Source organism: Rhea pennata, chromosome 14, assembly GCF_028389875.1.
Source record: "Rhea pennata isolate bPtePen1 chromosome 14, bPtePen1.pri, whole genome shotgun sequence".
Classification (NCBI taxonomy): domain Eukaryota; kingdom Metazoa; phylum Chordata; class Aves; order Rheiformes; family Rheidae; genus Rhea; species Rhea pennata.
In genome coordinates, this window is record NC_084676.1 from 9,941,997 (window position 1) to 9,962,627 (window position 20,631).

At 54.2% G+C, this 20,631-nt stretch overlaps 1 protein-coding gene across 2 annotated transcripts in view; it reads left to right on the top strand.

Moving 5' to 3' along the window:
• The window catches only part of NDST1 (N-deacetylase and N-sulfotransferase 1), a 41,882-nt gene extending 21,557 nt beyond the window's left edge, over nt 1–20,325 (top strand). For both annotated transcript variants that reach the window (XM_062587332.1, XM_062587333.1), the window contains exons 2-15: nt 4,316–5,217; nt 7,474–7,956; nt 8,248–8,335; nt 9,434–9,588; nt 11,445–11,630; nt 12,053–12,181; nt 12,368–12,550; nt 12,914–13,010; nt 13,165–13,288; nt 14,152–14,326; nt 14,630–14,800; nt 15,911–16,020; nt 17,435–17,537; nt 17,740–20,325. In XM_062587332.1, the coding sequence (XP_062443316.1) occupies nt 4,708–5,217; nt 7,474–7,956; nt 8,248–8,335; nt 9,434–9,588; nt 11,445–11,630; nt 12,053–12,181; nt 12,368–12,550; nt 12,914–13,010; nt 13,165–13,288; nt 14,152–14,326; nt 14,630–14,800; nt 15,911–16,020; nt 17,435–17,537; nt 17,740–17,859 (2,634 nt within the window). In that variant the 5' untranslated portion in view covers nt 4,316–4,707 and the 3' untranslated portion in view covers nt 17,860–20,325. The remainder of the gene's footprint in view (nt 1–4,315; nt 5,218–7,473; nt 7,957–8,247; nt 8,336–9,433; nt 9,589–11,444; nt 11,631–12,052; nt 12,182–12,367; nt 12,551–12,913; nt 13,011–13,164; nt 13,289–14,151; nt 14,327–14,629; nt 14,801–15,910; nt 16,021–17,434; nt 17,538–17,739) is intronic.
• Nucleotides 20,326–20,631: the final 306 nt, after the last annotated feature.

The window sequence follows — 20,631 nt, forward strand, 5'->3', positions numbered from 1 at the left end:
AGTGTTGGTCCATGTGAGGGTGTCACTAACTGTAGGGACTCAACTGCCTGAGGGATTCCAGCAGTGCTTGTGCTTCCTGTGCCTACCAGGAAGCAGGACACTGGCCTTGGTGTGCTCCAGGGCTCTTCTCCCAGTGAACAAGAAAAGCTGGGGCAGGAGACCTGTGCAGCAGCTGCTAGAGGATGCTTGGGTCTGGCATGAATCCTAGACTGCTGAAACATGGCAGGAGGCATCTGAGGGGAGGTATAAACCCGCTGGCACCGACAGCAAGGAGACGGCATCCAACTGCTGGTGTCAGCACTGGCTCACAGTCTCTGATGGCATGACGCACCCTCGACTGGCTGCGCACGGGCAGAGCCTGTCTTCTGCGGAGTGAGTTGTCATGCCACTGTTTCTTCTAAGAGTTTCCCTAATACATGTACAAACCTTCTCACTTTATTTTTCTTTGTAAGCTTTTACAGCTATTTGTGAGTGCTCATCACAAATTACTGCATGCTTTTTGCTCGGTTTTGGAGGCAGTCCTCCTAGGTACAGGAGTCCTAGCAGATGCTGGATTTTCTGCAAGAGCAGTGTGCTGCGTGTGTGCCGTGCTGTGCTTGGACTGCCCCTGTGTTTTTGTGTCACTTGGGCTGCAAGAGAGACCTGGAAAACTGTGCTGCCCCAGATTCCCACCTGGAATGCCATCCTCGAGAGGTCAAATATCCAAGAGGGGTGTTGGCTGGGGCCTGGCCCTGTTGAGGCGACATGTTGAATGACACAGTGGAGGGGAGATATAAAGAATCAAGGGAAGAGCAATCAGGGCCGAGCAAAGTGAGAGCCCAGTCTTGGATAAGTGGAGCCTGCTGTCCCCTAAGGGGGCCAGGGTGCGCTGCCTTGGAAGGTCAGTTATCTGAAGTATGCGTCACTGAGATGGGTTAAATATTCCTGCAACACGTAGGTCGGGAAAGCAATGCAATGCAGCAAGGCAGGAAAAAACGAGGGTGGTGAGTCCCACGCTGAGGAGGAAAGCCTCGAGCTGCCCTTTCTCCCTCGGCCAAAGAGCAAAGGTGCATCCTCTCTTGTCCTCAGCTGGGGATCGCTGACCTGTAAAAACTAAAAAAAAATAGATTACAAGAAGGCACCAGCTGCTCCCGTCTCCTGGCCCAGCCAGGAGCAGGTCTTGCTGCTGCTGCAGAGACGGCCGTTGAGTTTGACTTCTGGCTGCACGAGGGCAGGATCGTTGCCCTGGGGGCCGGTGTCCCTCCGAGGGCCGGCTGGGGTGAAGGGGAAAGAGGGCCCGTCCCCAGGAGCGGGGTGACGAGGGGCCGGGCGAAGGCCGCCGGGAGGCTTGGGAAGCAGGACGCGGGGCTCCGAGCGGGCCCCGCTCGAGGCGGGCGAGGGCAGCAGTGACAGGATTACTCCGCACAGTCGCAGTGTGTAATCCACGTTACTTTTCTGCCAACAGAGTTTAACTGCGTTACGGCCCGGATCCCGTTTGTGCGGCGGCCGGCGGCTCGCGCGGCCCCTCGGCGGCCGCGCCGCGCGCCGGGAGCCTCCGTTGCGCTCTCCGGCCGCGCAGCGCCCGGGTGGCCCCGCGGCCCTCTCTGTGCGCGGGGGGCAGCCGGCCGGCGCGGAGGCTGCGGCGGGCAGAGGCCGGGCTGGATTGCGGAGCGGGGCCGGTGCTTCGGGAAGGGCCTGCGAGGCCGTGCCAGCGGGAGTCACGAGGAGCTATGAATAGCCCGGACCCCCGCTAAGGTGCGAAATGCGAGGGGGCCGGGCTGCCCTTTCGGGCTGTCTCTGGGCAGCTCTGAGCCGCGGGCCGGGCCGGGGGGAGCGGCGGTGCTCTCCCGTACGGCTGCTGCGGCCGGGATAGCGCCGGCGCTCTATTTTTATCCCTCCCCCAACCCTGTTTAATGCTTCGCTTGCACAAACCCCTTCCCCCAAAGCAGAGGCGAGGCAGCCCGAACCCCCTGGCCAGCCGGCGCGCTCAGCGCGCTGCGAGCCGGCGGCTCCCCGCTGCGGCGGCTCCGCCAGCCTCCGGCGCCCCTAGCAGGGCGCAGACCTCTCTGCAGAGGTGTTTTCCCAGCGAGGAGCAGGGATTTCTGCCGCGGGTTTGGAGACTGTGCCGTGAGCCCCCGCACTGGGGGCAGTGAGCCCCCACAAACGTGCTCCCTCCCTTGCTGCCCGTGGGGAGATTAGCCAGATTTGCAGGAAGAGAGAGTCCTTATTTGTTTATTTTTTTTAATGCACTGATTTTATCAATATTCCCCTCCCTCACGGCTTCACCTCCATGCAAGTTTTTTCTTTTCTTTCGGTGGGCCTTTCAAGAGGGGAAGAAAAAAATTCCCAAGGCTCCACGTGGACGCTCTCGCTTGCCTTGGCCTTTCCCTCCGAGGAAGGCTTTGTCTCAGTGACCTTGGCTGGAATTTCCCCCCTTGGCCCATGGCTCGGCCTCATGGCTGCCAGCTGGCCGGCTGCCCGCATCCCTCCCCTGCGACCGTGCATATCCGCCGGATTGTTTATCCCGGGTTGCCGGAGGGCCTTTGCAGGGGACGGCACTTCTGAGATGTGCAGGGAAGCCGTGCTTCCCCCAGCATCCTAGAAACCCCTCACTACTCGGAACGTGCCTCTGTTATCAGATAAATCAGTGTCTCCCTGTGAAGGGGTTCTGGCCAGATGCTGCTCTTGGCAGCGTGGGAGTAAATTTGGAAAGCTTCCCTTTTGTTTCAGCGCTTCGCCTGGTGTAAATGAGATTGCAGTCTGGCCTGAAGTATTTGTCTCGCTCTACTTTTGTCTGTGCCTTTAATGACTGTGAGACTTTTAAATAATATAGTGATTCTGCAGAGATGGGAACACTGTTTGCCATGCTGGGGCAGGAGGATAGCGGTGCCCCCGCAGGCCAGAGGGGCTGCTTGGTATGGGACAAGGCTCCTGTTGCGGCATTTGCCCTGGGGACTGCCCTGTGCCCTTGCACAGCAGTACACGGGCAGCAAGGGTTTCAGGGCTGCATTTAGCCTCAGTAGCCACATCTGTATATTGTGGGTCTCTAGCGTCTCGGGAAAGATTGCTGAGACACCCTGAGGCTGGACTGAAAGTGAGATGTGGTCTGGAGCAAAGGCTCCGCTGCATCCTGCGCTAGGCGGAGGTGAGCAGTCCAGCGTCTGTCGAGACCGCCTGCCTTTGCGGGGAGTGCGAGGCTGGGGGCTCCTCTGTCGGCGGCTCTGCGGGCTGGTCTTGCTCTGTGGCCTGCTTGGAGTGGGTTTGGCTGTCAGCAGCCCCCCACGCTTTGCTCTCCTGGGTTGTGCACTGCTCTTGCAAGGACGGGTGACAGCAGGTTCATAGGTCCTTGTGCTGTGCTCGAAGTCCCCCATCCCCTCACTTCCAGCCTCCTGCTTCCTCCTACCATGGGATCTCCAGCCTCAGTCTCTTCCCTTCCAAAACCCCCTCAAAATACAGTGCCTAGCAGCAGTTTTGCCAGGCCACGCAGGGAGGCAGGAAGGGGAGCTGGGAGCTGGCCTGTTGCTGCTGCCCCCCACATAAAGCCACCCAGCCCCACGTGCCGTCCACATGTGGTGCAGCACTGCTCAGTGCACTGTGCAGATTGCTCAGGGGCTCCGTGGCACCCTGGCCCGTTGGGAGGCTGTTGGTTTCCCGTGGGGCTCGGGGGGTTCTGCAAGCCAGGCAGGGCCAATCCTGTGCCTTGCAGTTGCTGAAAGGCTCACCCAGTTGCTCCTGCCGCTGCACGCTCCTACCTCTTTCCTTGCAGCGATCTGGCTCTCACTGGATACCCTGCTGAGCCTGCTCAACTCGGAGGAAATGAGCCCAGCAAAAAGGCGGGGGAGAAAGCGGATATTTTGTGAGTTCAGTGTACTTGATGAGGAATCAGATGAGCGCTGGAGCCCATGCAAAATAAAAGGGTGTGGGCTGCACACTTGTAACGGGGAAGGCAGGAGTGGGACTTCCCTGGCAGCAGCCGTTTGTTAGAAGGGCTCAGCCGTGTTGTGGAGGGATGGGGACTCGCACAAAGCGCTGGCATCCCGACTAAGACCCCAGTGGTGATACTCTGCCTTGGGCTCCCTGAAGCTGGGGTGTCCTGGCACGTGTGCACACACAGGCACTCCCTGCCTTGTTCTCAGCAGTGCCGGAAGCTCGAGGCGCTCTCGTTGCAAGTCCTGGCACGCAAGCGAGCTCACTAAGGGATCTGCTAGAGTGATTGCACTTGCATAAATAAAAGCTGCAGAGCTACACGGCATCAGTGTTCAGAGCGTTGAGATATCAAAGCAAACCCTCCATCCGGGATCACTCCTGTGCTCACAAGCCCTTCTCTCTCTTGCAGGGCACGAAGCAGTGTTGCAGGACTGAGGCACCCCGGAGAGCTGCCATGCCCACGTGCCCACTGAGAGCTGTGCCGCCGCTGCCGCCCTCCATCCCCTCGCCCCTCTGAGGCCATGGTGCTGATCCTGGGATGCTGCTGCAGGGATTTCGGCTCTAAAGGGGGACTCTCAATGGATTTGCCATGGTGACATGAAGCAGACGGCGAGGGACACTGGACTGTCAGAGGGGAGAGAGCTTGCACGTGCACATGTGGCCTGCTAGTATTTTAATTTATTATTAATATTATTATTCAATTTTCTTTTACTTTTTTTTTTAATTCCCCTCCCCTGGGGTTTGAAAGGGGAGGGGAGTGGGTGAGGGAAAGGGGCCTGGATTTGCTCTGCGGATGCAAGGATGACTGTGCTGTCAAGGGTCCGGAGGAGTATCCGACAGGTATCTCCACAGGTTGTGCTACTCCTGCTCTTTGCCTTCTGCCTGCTCAGTGTTTTTGTCTCTGCGTATTATTTATATGGGTGGAAAAGGAGCTTGGAGCCCTCTGGGGATGTGCCAGGGCCAGACTGTGATGAACCCAAGGTTGCTCCCTCCCGCTTGCTTCCATTGAAGGCCATCAAGGTGGCTGATTCTTCCCGCACGGACCCCTTGGTGCTGGTGTTTGTGGAAAGCCTCTACTCTCAGCTGGGCCAAGAGATTGTGGCCATTTTGGAGTCGAGCCGCTTCAAATACAGGACAGAAATTGCCCCAGGGAAAGGGGACATGCCCACGCTGACAGACAAGGACCGGGGACGCTTTGCACTCATCATTTACGAAAACATCCTCAAATACGTCAACCTGGATGCCTGGAACCGTGAGCTGCTGGACAAGTACTGCGTGGAGTACGGCGTGGGCATCATCGGGTTCTTCAAGGTACGGGGCCAGAAGCTGTGCTGGAGCGCAAGGGTGAACTGATCCCTGCAATGGTGTGGGTGTCTTCCCCTCATAGAGAGGGTGGGTTTGTTTCTACGCAAACAAACTCGCCCCTGTGGCGAGAAGGAAGTGCTTGCAGGGCTTGGGTATTCAGCTAGCGTCTAGGGTGGTTTGCGCGGTCTCCTGCCTGCCTGAGGGAAGAAGCTGCCGCCGACACTGCTGGGTTGGTGGCAGACAGAAGCCGTAAAGGCCCCAAGGTGTTGGGGTCCTGCGTGCACACCCGCAGGGGCTCAGTGCCAGCACAGCTCAGGAGATCCTGTCGGGGCCACGGGCAGGAGGAGGCTGTGCTGGGCACTTTGTGCCCCAGAGGCTGGAGGTGTCCATCCTTCCTCTTGGCGATGTGGGCCTCAAATGCCTTGGCACTCGCTTCTCCATGAGGAGTTTGCTTTCCAAAAGGCCATTGCATTTGGGCTTCTGGGGCATGGCTGTATTCCTGCTGGGCACGGTGGCGCTTTGGAAGCGCAGCGCTCAGTGTGTCTTTAAACTTTTTTCATCTGGTCCCTCTATTTCCTGCCCCTAGTGTGTGCTGCTCTGTGTGACTTTGCACCCCAGCAGGACTCTGGAGCAAACGGCACAGAATCAGTGTGCTCAGTCCAGTTATTTTTAATTTCCCGTTTTGCAGCAATGACCCTCGCTGGGGTTCGCTTAGTGCTGGAGCTGGTAGAGGGGCCAAGCAAGGCTGGCTGTAAACAAGAGGCTTCTGATGGGAGCCCACATGACTGCAGGCGTTGACATAGGGACAAGGTCAGCCCAGAATTGTCCCTTTGCAGGATCATAAATCTATATTGCATGAAATACTTCCAGTCCTGACTGGGGAGATAGAGCAGGGAGCGCAGAAACGGATGGGGAGGGGGCTGGGACCCCACAGCTGGCCTGGGAGCGCTGCGCCGGCAGCTGTGAGCCAGCAGCAGGGCTTACGGGACCCGCTCTCGCCTCCGAAACTTGCCAGCAAAGCAGGGAGGCTTGGCGGCGCGGCCGCTGGCCCCCACCCAGCCTCTGCAGCTGTTTCTGAAAGGCCTTGTGGCCCAGGGGAGCGGGGGCCCACGTATGCGGGCGCAAGGGCTCTGACGGAGGCTTCGGGCTGGCACGCGAGGAAATGCCTGGGGCACCTCTGAGCTGCTGGACAGGCTGCTCCCCGCAGACACGTGGCATGTCCCCTCCTGCCAGACGAGGAGAGCACGCAACGAGGGCTGCCCGGGTAGAGCAGCACCAAAGCTCCTCTCTGGAGCTCGTTGCAGCAGGTGGCCAGTCCGCAGGTGGGAGAGGTGGGAGCTGCATTGCCTGCTTGGCTACCAAGCCCTCCACTGCCTGTCATCCTGTCCTAAGCTGGCTGTGGGGGCTGTCGGCTTGTTGGCGAGTTGTGGGTTGGGAAAGGTGACCTGTAGAGTTGCTGTAGTCTCCTGCTGTTTCCCATGAGAGCTGTGATGCAGGATCCCTGCGAAGCAGCATCTGCACCCAGTTTAGGCTTTCAGAAATGGCTGAGGGTGTTTTTTTTTTCTTTCTTTCTTTTTTTCTTTTTTTTTTTTTTTTGACTGAACCGTTCTGCCTGCCCTTTCCCTTCCCAGGGTTTGCAGCCCAGTTGACCTTTGCACATTGGATGTGAGTAAGTATGAATGTCTGCCCACATCCAGATGTATAAAAAGTCTGCTGGCTTTCAGGAACCACTGGCCAAGGGGAGCATCTGGAATGGTGGTCTTTTAGGAAAGACCCAGAGTGCTGATGCCTCTGTGCTCTGGCAAGGGAGCTGGGGGAAGCTCCCATGTTAAGTTGTTGCAGATGGAATGAATAATGCAGGATTTGCAGATGGCTGCGGGTGGGGGAGGCTGGCATATTTGGGAGAGGAAGAGGGGAGGGAACTTGGCACTCCAGAGCATGGAATGAGAGCTGCACAGCTGGGCCAGGGCAAGAGCTCTTCTGGAGGAAGTGATGAGCTGCCTCTTCCCTGACTTGTGTATTTCTGATTCCCCCTCTGGTGAGCCCCTGCCTGGGTTATGGTGTTCCTGAGCAGCCAGGCCACATGATGGGGCTGTCTGAGCACAGCAGTGGGAGGTGAGCCAGGAGGCATGAACAGAAAACCTGCACAGCCCTCAGTGTGTCTTTAAATACCACCTTCTTATTTCTTCCCTTGTCCTTTGTTCATGGCATCTCTCCCTGCCTCTGGTCCTCCTGATTTAGTCTATATTTCTCCCCTTGCAGGCCAATGAGAACAGCCTGCTGAGTGCTCAGCTGAAGGGCTTCCCCCTTTTTCTCCACTCCAACCTTGCGCTGAAGGACTGCAGCATCAACCCCAAGTCACCGCTCCTGTACATCACGCGCCCCAGCGAGGTGGAGAAGGGAGTGCTCCCAGGGGAGGACTGGACAGTCTTCCAGTCCAACCACTCCACCTACGAGCCAGTCCTCCTGGCTAAGACCAAGTCAGCAGAGTCGATACCGCACATGAGCGTGGATGCAGCACTACACACAACAGTGATGCAAGACCTTGGTCTTCACGATGGCATCCAGAGGGTGCTTTTTGGCAACAATCTTAACTTCTGGCTGCACAAACTGATCTTTGTGGACTCTGTCTCCTTCCTAACGGGCAAGAGGCTCTCCCTGCCCCTTGACCGCTACATCCTGGTGGACATTGATGACATCTTTGTGGGCAAGGAAGGCACTCGCATGAAGGTGGAAGATGTCAAGGTACTGCTGTTACGTCCTGACTGAATGGGTAGAGGATGCATGGGGCTGGGGCAAAGACTGGGAGATTGTGCATGGTCCAACGTGCTCCTTACTCCAGACGTGACTTCTCCTGCCCTCAGAGCGTCCTCTGGCAGTGGGAACCCCTTCCCTGGGATGTTGCTGCAGCAGCCCTCTCTGAAAGTCTCATGGGCTCTCCTAGTGCTGGCATGTGCTTTTGCTGCAGGCCTGTTGGCAGAAGCTCTCTCCTGCTGTGTACCAAGAACATTTTTGTGTTCTCTTCCTGTGCCTCAGGCGCTGTTTGACACTCAGAATGAGCTGCGCACCCACATCCCGAATTTCACCTTCAACCTGGGATACTCAGGGAAATTCTTCCACACAGGTATGGAGGGCATTATTTTAAGCATCTCTGCCACCAGACTCAGCACAGCCACTGCGTTGCTGTGAGCAGTGGAGACATTGGTGTGTTATTGTCGATGCTAGAGCAGGAACTGGTGTTCAAACAGACCAACAGTGGGACTGCAAGAGGGTCCCCAGGTAGAAAGCCTTTTCCTAGTGCCAAACTCCCATTACTGATACGACGTGTTGTTGCAAGGGCAAGGTCTGTGCCCTGCTGTTCCCTTGGTCTCATGCCCACCCAAACTGTCAGCAGTAGCCATACCAGCTGGTGGAGGCATGTGGATTGACTCCCCAGGGTCACACCTACTGACCCACACCGTCATTCCTCTGCCAGTCAGTCACAGAGAGGGGGTTTACCTCTGCATTACCACAGAGCAGCTGATGCTCTCGAGGTCTGCAGTCTAGCTCTAAGGCCTGTGGCAGTCAGAGCAGGTAAAGTGAATATTGCTACCCCTTTTGGAAGTACAAGAGGGAAGGTGGGAGACATGAGGCTGCCCTGAGCTCAGCGAAGAGTTGGTCAGAGATACTGAGGGATCCTTCTCTCCTGAGCAGCCTGTTACTCACCTTCTGGCAGGTAGTGGGCTGCCAAGCCACATTAGATGCCTTCTGCTCCCGCTGCCCTCTGCAGAGGGGTGGATATAACAGGGCCTGTGGCAGCCTGGGTGAGTAGGGGCTCCAGCTTCATCCCCTGGATAAGGACAAAGATGCTCCTGGTCTCACTGTGTGACTCCAAGTTTTTGAGAAGTTTGGGAGAGATTTGCGCTGTGTAGCTTTTGAATTCAGGCCAGTCTTGGGGAGCGGGGAGAAGACTGCAAAATGCTAAGGCCAGCCCAAGGGTGCTGGAAAGCCAACAGCCTGCCCAACAGCCAGAGAGCGTGGCGAAGGCTCTACGAGGTGACTCACTTCCAGGAACCCTCCTGGACTCTGAGAGAGCCCCTCACAGTGCTTAGCCCGTGTTGATGTCCAGGCCATCAGTGCCTGAACCCTCCCCTTGGCCCGGAGTGTTCACGTGTGCCCTTGACCTGGGCATTAGCTCTGTGGCTCTGCCTGCCTTGGGGTGATGGTGAGGTTGACCCCACAGGTACTGATGCTGAGGATGAAGGTGATGATCTGTTGCTGTCCTACGTGAGGGAGTTCTGGTGGTTCCCGCACATGTGGAGTCACATGCAGCCTCACCTCTTCCACAACCAGTCGGTTCTTGCGGAGCAGATGACCTTAAACAAGAAATTCGCTGTCGTGAGTAAGATGCCACCTGTGGGGCTGATTGGCACGGGGGAAGGATGAGGGATGGGGGAGATAGAGGCTTTCACAGACTGAGAAATCAAAGGCGATGACCTGACCTCCTGCAGTCCCTTGGCTTGTTTCTTTCCTCCTCAGACAGAGGTCTAGTTCCTGGGGGACTCAGGTAATGGTCGCTATTTTTCAGAGCAGAGGGAGCTGGTGGTGTTAAGTCACATCCCCTTGGTGCCCTTCCCTGTTCGCCTGCTTTGCGTGTGTAATTGGGGATGTCCTGCTGCTGTGGGGCCTGTGCAGCACGACCTCTCAAAGGAGCAGTCCCTGGAGCCTCTCTCCGTGTTTCGCTGCCTGCCAGCTCCTGCGTAGGAGGCTGCCTCAGAGGCTCCCGCGGATTAGGAGAATGATGACAATGTCCTAAAGAACGGCCGCAGTGAATTGCACGAGTGATGTGGAGAGGAGGCCTCCCTCTCACATGAGCCAGTGTTACCCTGCAAAGAGGCAGCAGGAGATGACTGCACGGCTTGGAGATATGTCATAGGGAAGCCATACTTGGGGCTATGCTTGGAGTAAATTGCTCTGCAGAATGTGTAAGTATGTAGGCTGGAGTTTGAAGGACAGGTAGGAGGAAGGCCTGAAGAAATCCTCCCCCCTCCTTTCTGCTTGGTTATAAATTTGGAATGGGGATTTTCTGAGGCTTGGAGCTCTGCACCCTGTGTTTGTAGCTGTGTTGTGGAAAAATCCTGTGTTGTGGAAAAATTAGGGTGGGAAAATGCACTTATATGCTAGTACTCTGAACAAAAAGATTTCCACACCAACCGCTGTAATCCTGTGGCAGAGAGTTCCCCTGGTGCTGTCCAAGGGAGGACCTTGTCAGTATGTTGCTCGCTCTCACTGTATTGCTACAGTGGTGCCCACTCATCCTCAGCATTGTGTGGGTGGGTTCAAGCTGCTTGCTCTAGTGCTGTGTTAGGAGGGATATAGAGGTTAAACGCTCAGCTCTACAAAAGGAAGAGTTTGTGTGCTGGATTCTAACCAAGCCTGAGGTTCGATGGTTAGCCTGTTGTGGTCGATGCTGCACTGAAGCTGACTGATGCGGGGTGGCAGAGCCAGATCAGAAATGCTGTGGCCCTGTACTATGAAGCTCTGGCTGATTAAAGCTCCCTCTGCAGGCCAAGTTATTGAGGGACCCATTTGCTTTATAAGGATAGATTTTAAGTTTGGTTAGGTATCATCAGTCCTCTTTAAGCCTGGATATGGCCAACATCAACTCTAAATCGTTCTGTGACTGATTTACTCACACTTGTCTTGCCTCCGAGCCCAATAAAGCCAGATCCAGCATTAATAATTGGATCCATGGCCTAACAGATGGATTATCAGGCTAACTTGAATTAATTGCCTGTTAACTGGAGGTGCTTAACAAGAGATAGATTGGACCGTACCTAATTGTGCTGGGAGAGATAGGCAGATGTCCAGATCAGACTTTCCAGGGTGTTTGATTCATGTCTCTAGATATAAATTTACACTCCTATATAAATGCATCAGCACCTTCTCTGACAAAAAGCTTTGTTGCCATTGCTTTGTTGATGAAAGCAGAAATGGCAGGGATGAGTACAGTTGAAGTGGAGCAGAGGAGCAAGTGTCCACACAGCGTATCTGGTCCTGGGCTCCCCTTTCTGGAGAAAATCCCTGTTAGGAAAGGATATGCAGAGACAGCTCTGCCCTGGTTGCTGTCCAGAGACATGAAGAGACTAGCTGTAGTTGGGAGCAGACCATCCCTGAGGGTGTCTGGATCAAGCTGTGAGGTCACAGGTTCTGGGATCTCTCTGGTCACCTGCTTCCTGCCCTCTTTTCCACAGGAACATGGTATTCCCACTGATATGGGATATGCGGTGGCCCCCCACCACTCGGGCGTGTATCCCGTCCACGTGCAGTTGTACGAAGCTTGGAAGCAGGTTTGGTCGATCAAAGTCACAAGCACAGAGGAGTACCCCCACCTGAAACCTGCTCGCTATCGTCGTGGCTTCATCCACAATGGCATCATGGTAGGTGGCTAGGTTTTGTCTTTGATGCTTCTCTCCTGTCTCCCCCACCAAAACCTCCATGGGTCATTCCTGGATGGCTCAGCTGTTCTGGCCCCGGCCGGAGGAGGCTGTTGGTTTGAGGGTACTGTATCACTCTGTGTTTGCTAGTCCTGCAACACAGGAAGTTGTTGTGATGAGTCTTTAGCATGTCTGCTCCATCTGTCCATCTGCTCCATCTGCCCATCTCCATCAGAGAGCATTTACCCAGGTTTGAGTGAGAGGCGGGAGAGCTGATCTTGGCCTTTAAGGGACTGGAGGACTTTGGGGCCATTTTTAGTTTGAGAGAAAGAAGATCTAGCCCTAGATTTCTGAAGGAGGCTGTGTGGCTGTTACATTGCTCTGATTCCTTCACCTACTCCAGACATGTCTTTCCCCTCCACCAGGTACTGCCCCGACAAACCTGTGGCCTCTTCACACACACCATCTTCTACAATGAATATCCTGGTGGATCCAGTGAGCTGGACAAAATCATCAATGGGGGTGAACTGTTCCTGACTGTGCTCCTTAACCCTGTGAGTACTGCCACCCAGGCACTCAGGAATGAGCCGGCGGGTGTCTTGTGCAGAGCCCTCCCTGTGCACCACTGTAGGCAAGCAAAGTGCTGAGCCAGGGTTGAAGGGTCCCCTGTCAGGTGAAACATGCAGGATGGCTGCTGGGTGAGGGGTCTTCTAACCGTTGCTCCATCCTCTCTGCTTCAGATCAGCATCTTCATGACTCATTTGTCCAATTATGGCAACGACCGCCTGGGCTTGTACACCTTCAAACATCTGGTCCGCTTCCTCAATTCCTGGACCAACTTGAAACTGCAGACACTACCACCTGTGCAGCTGGCTCAGAAATACTTTCAGATTTTCTCTGAGGAGAAGGACCCTCTGTGGCAGGTGTGCTGTGGGCCAGAGTCTTGTGTGGAGGGAATGGGGGGAGCCCAGAAGTTTGGGAGTGGGGAGGGGGAAGTAAGTCATAGCTGGCCCTGCTTTGAGTAGGACTTTGGACTAGGTGACCTCCTGAGGTCCCTGTCAAACTGCGTTTCCCTGTGATGCTATGGGTAAGCAGTGGTATTTCACATTGTGATTTTTGCAGGCAGTCCATCTGTGCCAAGAAAGGTTTTGTCCTATATATCTGGAAATAAGCCCAGTCTTTATGTGACCTCCCTATGTATCTGCTCTTGCCTCAAGGCAGCTGAGCAGTGGCACAAAGTCCTTTATATGCTGTCCTGTCTCTAATCTTCTTCTCCTATGCTTCAGGATCCCTGTGAAGACAAGCGGCACAAAGACATTTGGTCCAAAGAAAAGACCTGTGACCGATTCCCAAAACTCCTTATCATTGGGCCTCAAAAAACAGGTACTTCCCTTCACTCTTAGTGCCATGAACTCATTGGCAGGCCTGCCAAGTCCCCTGCACCCACCCCAAAGAGCCTATCGATGGCCCTGCTGGCCTGAAGCAAAACAAGAAGAGTTTTGTCCTAAGTCAGCTCTTGCTTTCTCTCTGTCTGAAGGAACGACTGCCCTTTATCTCTTCTTGGGGATGCACCCAGATCTGAGCAGCAACTACCCCAGCTCAGAGACCTTTGAGGAGATACAGTTCTTCAACGGACACAACTATCACAAGGGCATTGACTGGTAGGTCTGCCTGCATCTCCCCACCACAGGGTCTGAGCTGCCTGGGTGGGAACACCGGTTCCTTTGGGAACAGGAGTAGCATTGCTGTGAGGTTTCCTATCAGCCTCTGGACCCCTAACTAGGAAGCTGAGGGGAACCTGATTTTAACTGAAGATAGAAGTAGCAGTGGGTAGATGAAGTTATGATGTGATAAAACAAAATTGGTTCTTGCAGCTTTGCCTGATTAGATGCCTCTGTGGCATGGCCTAAGCAGTGGATGTCAAAGTTGGGGTCTAGTCAAAAGTGGGGTCCACCGCTGTGTCATCAGCAGGGAAAGGTGGACATCCAGCTTTCCAGGGGTGTTACAGGGGGAATATTTCTCCCTGGAAACATAAGAGAAGACAAGCTTGGGATACTTGACCACTGTGGGGTGAAATGAATCCCATGTGGGCTCTCCCCCTTGCTGGTGTCTGTCCCAGCTCTATCTGGTGATCACAAAGTTTACCTTACCCTGGATGCCTGCAGTGCTGCTGAGACTGGCTGTAGTGGCAGCCACATTGCCCACAGGCCATTGCACTGCCACAGTTTATCCCTGAGATGTCATTCTGAAAGCAAAGGCTGCTTGCCAGGACTCAGAATTGCTCTTGGCAGAAGCCAGGCTTGTGTGTATTGGCTACACCATGGCTTCTGGGCCTTCCTGGGGAATCTGGTGAGGCCTGGCTGTCCAGAATGGGTGGAGGGGATTGCAGAGCCCTAGGCAGCATGCGTCAGAGCTAGAGGTTTAGTGCTTGGTGCAGGGGATCAAGAATGTCACTTGCAAAGGAGAATGGCAAGGATGTCTCCTTGTCCCCGTCTGCCTGCCTTACGCTGTGCCTTCCCAACAGGTACATGGAGTTCTTCCCTATCCCGTCCAATACCACTTCTGACTTCTACTTTGAAAAAAGTGCCAACTACTTTGACTCAGAAGTGGCTCCCAGGCGGGCTGCAGCCCTGCTCTCCAAGGCCAAGGTCATCACAATCCTCATCAACCCTGCAGATCGAGCTTACTCCTGGTATCAGGTGAGCTGCCTGCCTCTGGCTCACCCCCAGCTTCACTGGCTCCCTGCGTCAGTGCCAGCCTCCCATGTCCTGTTGAGTCAGGAGCTTCCCTTGCTGTCAGCTTGGTTTGGGAATTGGGGTGGCCCCTGGAAGAGGGGAACATTTTCTTGACAATGAGCTGAATAAGAATTGCAAACACATGGCATGGTGTCTGAGGAGCTGTGATGCTAAACTGTGCCTCAGGGACAGCCTGGGATTTCTAGGCCCACTGGCCTCCAGTCTGGACTGCCTTAGCAACAAACCCATCTCGCTTGTGTCTGACAGCATCAGCGAGCTCACGATGACCCAGTTGCTCTGAAATACACCTTCCATGAGGTAATCACAGCTGGACTTGAGGCTGCTCCTAAACTCCGGACCCTGCAGAACCGCTGCCTGGTCCCAGGCTGGTATGCTACTCACATCGAGCGCTGGCTGAACAACTACCATGCCAACCAGGTATGAAGGACAGCACTTGTGGCACCTCACTCATAGGACTGGCAGCACAAGGGAGCCCTTCTCTCCCAAGCAAGGACAGGAGGAGGAAAGGAGCTTGGGCACAAAGTCCACTGTGAGGGTGCTACAGTGGCAGCTTCTCTTCTTGTACCCTAATGACCTTTCGGATAGGAGCAAAGGTACTTCAGGCAGGCATGGAGGGGAGATTTTGTGCAAAAAGGAAGCCTTTTTAGTTTGAAATTGATTATGGCCAAGGCGTGAAGATGTCTTGGTCTCAGTGTGTAAGGCCAGGAGTGTGCAAGGGTGTGACGATGCCACAAACTCCTTCCACCAGGACTCCCTCCTCTGTTGCACAAGGGCTCTTCTAAGCAATATTAAAAAGGTGTGGTGAAGCTTGTGGCAGTCCACAGAGCTCCAGGTGGGAGTCGAATGAATCCCATCCTAACGCTCAGCATGCTTGGTGGTGGCACAGAGGGATTTGAGTGGCATGGTTGGCATGGAGTACTGGACCAAGCAGGTGAAGGGAGCACCTATGGGCTTGCCTGTCACCAGCCAATCTCAGGCCTCAGGTGCCCGTGTGGCCTTCAGAGTTGCCCTGTCCAACGGTACTGGAGGAGCAGAGTGGGACAAGAATAGCAGGCAATGCTTTCCATTGCTTCGAGCTGCCTGGAAGGGAAATCAGGGCTAGATCGTAGGCACACTGACCTGCGCAGACAGGGAGAGTAGGTGCTCTGCTGGCAGCTTGTGCGCCACGTTGGTTGATTCTGCCCAGTCTCCGAATGGTTTTTCCACTATCATGTAATCTTCTAAAGACTGTTAGTTGTCTGGTCCTGGTATAATTACTGTAACACAATCCTGGATGAAACATGGCTCTGGATTTTATTTGCATTTTTTTTTCCTGAACACCTAGTGTAAGGGAACACCTGGGCATGTTAGCTGTTGGTATCCAAAAGGAGACCATGTGCAGGCTTTTGGGAAATTTGGCTTTCAAATGGCAAAAGATGTAGAAAAGGTGATGTTATGTGCCAGGAGACCTAGGGCTAGGAGCTGGCCTGTTAGCCTGTTACCTGACAGGTTGGCCTGGACCCTACAGCTCTGCTTCGCTCCTTGCAGATCCTTGTGCTGGATGGCAAACTGCTCCGAACAGAACCTGCCAAAGTGATGGAAACAGTCCAGAAATTCCTTGGCGTGACTAACTTCATCGATTATCACAAAACCCTGGCGTGAGTCCTCCCAGAGCTTCTTCTTCCTCTTTAATCAGGAAAGCATCTGCCATTCCCCATAGCACAGGGAGGGGAATCTCTTTTTTTGTATCAGGTTTACATGAGGGAAAACCAAGAGCGTAGAGCTGCCCAGTACAGCACCAGAAGTAAGAGTACCTCCCTGGAATTTCGTAGCAGAGCTCCCGCTGATTTTGATGACACTAGGATTTTACCTGTGTCGGCCTGAGGCCAGAACTGGAGCTCCTGATTGCTGAGGTTTATGTTGCTGTCTAGGGTAGCTGCATTCAGATTTAATGCTATGGCTTCAAGAAGCCTTTACTTGCTGGGACACAGTGAGAAGTCCCTGCAGGAAGCCTGCTCTTTCCTGGGATCATGTTTATCCAAAGCCATAAAGCTGCATTTCTTACAGGTGACTGCTGCAGAGCACTGCAGCCACCATTTTCCATTTGACAAACACCCCACTTTACTTTGTTTATCCTTCTGCTGTAGTGGGGACAGCAGTGTCATGCTGGGCAATGCAGGAGCAGCATCTGGGCACCAGCAGTTGAGAACTGAGTTCTAGGGGTGCATTCAGTCCACTTGTGATACTGCCTCATACTTGGTGTAGGTACCTGTGGGGAGCTGAGCTCTGGCTCCCTGGCATCCCATGCAGTTGCTGCAGAGAGATACTCTTACTGCTTACAGTATGGCACCTATGTGGGCGTTGTGATGTCTCTCTTGTGGGGACAGCGAGTGTGGACTGGCTGGTGGTTGCTTCTGGGGACAGCTCAGGCTGAGCTGGAGGAGGGCTGATACGGGTGCTTTGCACATTGGGGCAGCATCTCATTACTTTTTGGTCACTTTGCTAATTATGACAGTGAAGAATATGCATCTATTTCAATATGGTCATCCCTTTCTAAGCTTTTCGGATGTTAAAGCCTGTCACAGAAAGCATAAGCCTTCAGAATTCCTAGAAAAACAGCAACATCTCTGTGCTGGCCTTGCTGTCTTGTCTGTATATATGGCCTCTCTAAGGCTGCAGCCAGGTGCTGTGGGGCTCCCATGAACATCCAGGAGTGAAGGTGCAGCATAAAATAATAATAAAGCCCATGTAGGCCCTCATGCTTCCACATAGCAGGGAAACGCAAGTAATAAATGAAAGTTGTCAGGCTTCTTGTTGTGTGATTGTGTATGAAACCTGTTGTACAAGTTGGTCAATAATGAGATGTTAGTTGGGTTGTAGATTAAAAATAGGTGGAGAAATGCTGCTCTAGAGCACTGAAATACTGCAAACTAAGGGGCAGCATCTCTGTAGCAGGGTCATGTCAGACAGCATCTCTGCATGCTGTGGGGAAGTGCAGAAGGGTCTTGGTTGAGGCTGCAGTGGGTTGTACTCGGATTAACAAAAGGGGTGAAGTTAGGTCTTGTTTCACAGGTTTGATCCAAAGAAAGGATTCTGGTGTCAGCTTCTGGAAGGAGGGAGAACCAAATGCTTGGGGAAAAGCAAAGGAAGGAAATACCCTGAGATGGATTCAGATGTGAGTACACAGAAAACCTGGTGGGACAATTGCATTGCTGGTACCATGCCCTATAAACAGCTGCAGTGCAGGGTGGAAACGAGCAGGGAAGGGTCATGCTGGGCATCTTGCAGAGCGGGAAGGTGTCGGGCAGCAGGGTCTGATCCAGAGTGATGCTGTCTGTGACCCACTAACTGTGGTCTCCGTTCTCCTCCTGTTGCAGTCGCGAGCTTTCCTGCGGGACTATTACAGGGACCATAACATAGAGCTTTCCAAGCTCCTGTACAAAATGGGCCAGACACTGCCCACCTGGCTGCGGGAGGAGCTGCAGAACACCAGGTAGCTGCTGCCTGCCGCCATCCTGAGCAATAGTGGAGCGAGGCTGCAAGGAAGGCCTCCTGTCTGACACCGAAGCAAACCCGCGGAGGAGGGGAGCGTTTCTGAGCAATACTCAGCTGCAACCTTCGAGGGAGACCCCGAGGAGCCCGCAGCAGCTGCTGAGCGGAGAGGGGGACGGCTGCGCCCAAGGCTGTGCGAGCTGTGGCCTGACTTTGCAGTCCCGGCACTACGATCTCTCCATGTGTTCCCAAATCCATTCTTTCCCCTTTTTAATTCTTGGGCTTGTCATAGAGGTCATTTATCATCCTGTTCTGATGGGGAAATGGGGAATTGATGCAAATTCCATGTTTCTGTACCTGGCACAGGTCCTAACTCCCCTGGGCCTGAGAGCAGCATCAGAGCAGTTCTTTACCTCCTCGTCAGATGACAGAGAAGCAGCTCTGGGCACCTTGAGGATAACTTTTGCTAGTCTGGAGCAGAGAAAAGGAACTGTTGGAAAGCCAAAGCCTGAAGTGACCCCACAATGTAACCCAAGAGCAGGAAACAGCAGTGTGTAACAGTGGTTTGCTGGATTCCCCCAAAATCTAGCATCAAGAGCTGAGAAAAAAGTGTCTTTTTATTTTAAAGACTTGGGCAGTATTTTTTTTGTCATTTTTATTTGTTTTTAATCTCCTCAACCTCTTATTCCCAGTCCGTGGGCAGTGTGATGGGAAAGCTATCAACCAGGAGAACTGAACTGAGAACTGGCCCCGGCACAGTTCCCCGGACGACATGCGCCCCATCCCCCTGATCCTGCGTTGCAGTGTTTTACACGCGTGGTATTTTCTGTGGTAAAGCCGAGAGGCTGTTTGGCAACCTCGGCAGCCAGTGCTCTCCGGTGCACTCTGGACCCCGGCTCTGAACAGAGCGGGCTCTTGTGGACAAGGCAGATTTTGGGATAACGGCAGTCAGAAGGATGCCAAGAACTTCAAACTTCTTGAATATTAAAAGCTAAAGTATTTTAATAATGTTGGATTGGGTGGGAGGGTTTTTTGTTCTATTTTGCAGGGAATTGTTTGGCGCCAGAATTTGTACCTAAACCTCTAGGATTTTATTTAGTCTCCTTACTTGTTACACAAGAAGTGGACAAAGATCAATGGGGAAATGGGAAGGTTTCTTGCTCTGGCTTCCAAGCTGGAGACAGACACATCTTTATACTTGTAATGGTGACGTACGGAAGCTGCAGCCCTATTCCTGTCTCCCTCCTAGTGCCCCACTACGTGCTCTGGTTTTTGCTGCCAGTGTTTCGTCACTGAGGCTTGCAAACACGCCCGTCGTTAGCTGTCCTGGGAGAGCATGTGCACGAGGGTGAGTGTGTGTGTGCCTGTGTGTATGGGTGTGAGCGCCTGTCTGTGTGTGCTGCAGCAGTGCCAATGCTGAGCCGTCATGAGTTTACACGGAGAAGGGCCCAAATTTCACTTCGGATGGAGCTGCTCGGATGTGTGTGCCAAAGGTTCGGGAAGGGCAGCCCTGTGGGTGATTCCTTTGTGGCAGACTGGGGGTGGAACGGGGGACTTTGCTCTCCAGCCCAAGAGCCCAACAATTTTCATACATTAGGAAAAAAAGAAGTGATGAGAACTGTGCAAGGAGCAGCTGTTGTTGGCCAAGTGCTGCAGAACCCTTGTAGGAGTGATAAAGAGCCTAATGCCTGCCCTGCCGTGGGGCAGCTGAGCAGTTGCTGTCCATCCCTATGGCTCCCTTCGTCCTCTCCTGCCCATAGCTGCGCTGAGCGGCTGGGCTAGGGATGTGGCAAAGGGCTGCCTTTCCCCTTCGCAGGGGCACGCAGAGCTGGCAAAATGCAGCGCGCTTCTCAAACCACTTCCAAGGCATCTATAGCGTGGCTGCAGGAGAAGCTGAAGGCCTTCAGTTGCCACAGGCTGGTGGTACGGTACAGGGAGATGGGAGGGCAGGGAGGACAAGTGCTTTCTCCGGCCTGAGGGAGACTTGCCCCTTCCTGGCAGTGCATTTGACCCTTGTTCTTGAGGAAGATGGTTGGAGCCCTCCAGCTGCTCCTGCTGCCTGGCTGCAGGAATGCCCTGAGAGGTGAGCAGCAGTGGAGAGCCACGGCAGTGATGGCAACAGGCTGCCCTTGGCTTGAGAGCAAATTCAGGGCTGCAGAGGGGGAGAGCGGCAGAAACGCCAGGCTTTTCCGCTCCCGTTGTTCGGTCTTGTTCTTGGTGGCGGAGGGGGCCCCTCTGGGAGCGAGAGTTCCCACCGTTTTATTTTTGCATGAAACTCTAGTGATCCCCGGGGCACAGAGGATGGCCAGGGCAGAGGGAGGGCTGGGGGGAAGGATGCTATACCGTTCCTGTTGCCTCTCCATGTGGTCCTTTTCAAACCCGGTCCATTTGGGTTGCAATCAGAGTTTCCTGGTCACTAATGTAAGGTCCTGTTGAACTAACTGCTAATAAAACAGGGTTATTTGGTTTTAGCTGCTCGTTTTTGCCTGCTTCTCCTCCGCTCAGCCGAAGGCGAGCACGAGGGCCTTCAGCCAGTGAGCTGGTGCCATCCCACTGCTGCCATGGCATCATGCTGCACCCCAGAGCTCGAGGAAGGGATGGCCACGCTGGGGACAGGTAGGCGAAGGGCAGAGCTGCTTCAGGAGAGGTCGGTTTGCCTGCTCTCTGCAACAAGCTCCGTCTCTCCAAGACGCATCTGCCTGTCCATTTTGCTGGCCCGGGCTTGGTCTTGGACTCGCTTTCGGGGGGCTGCTGGGGGATTGCGGAGAAGAGGTGTC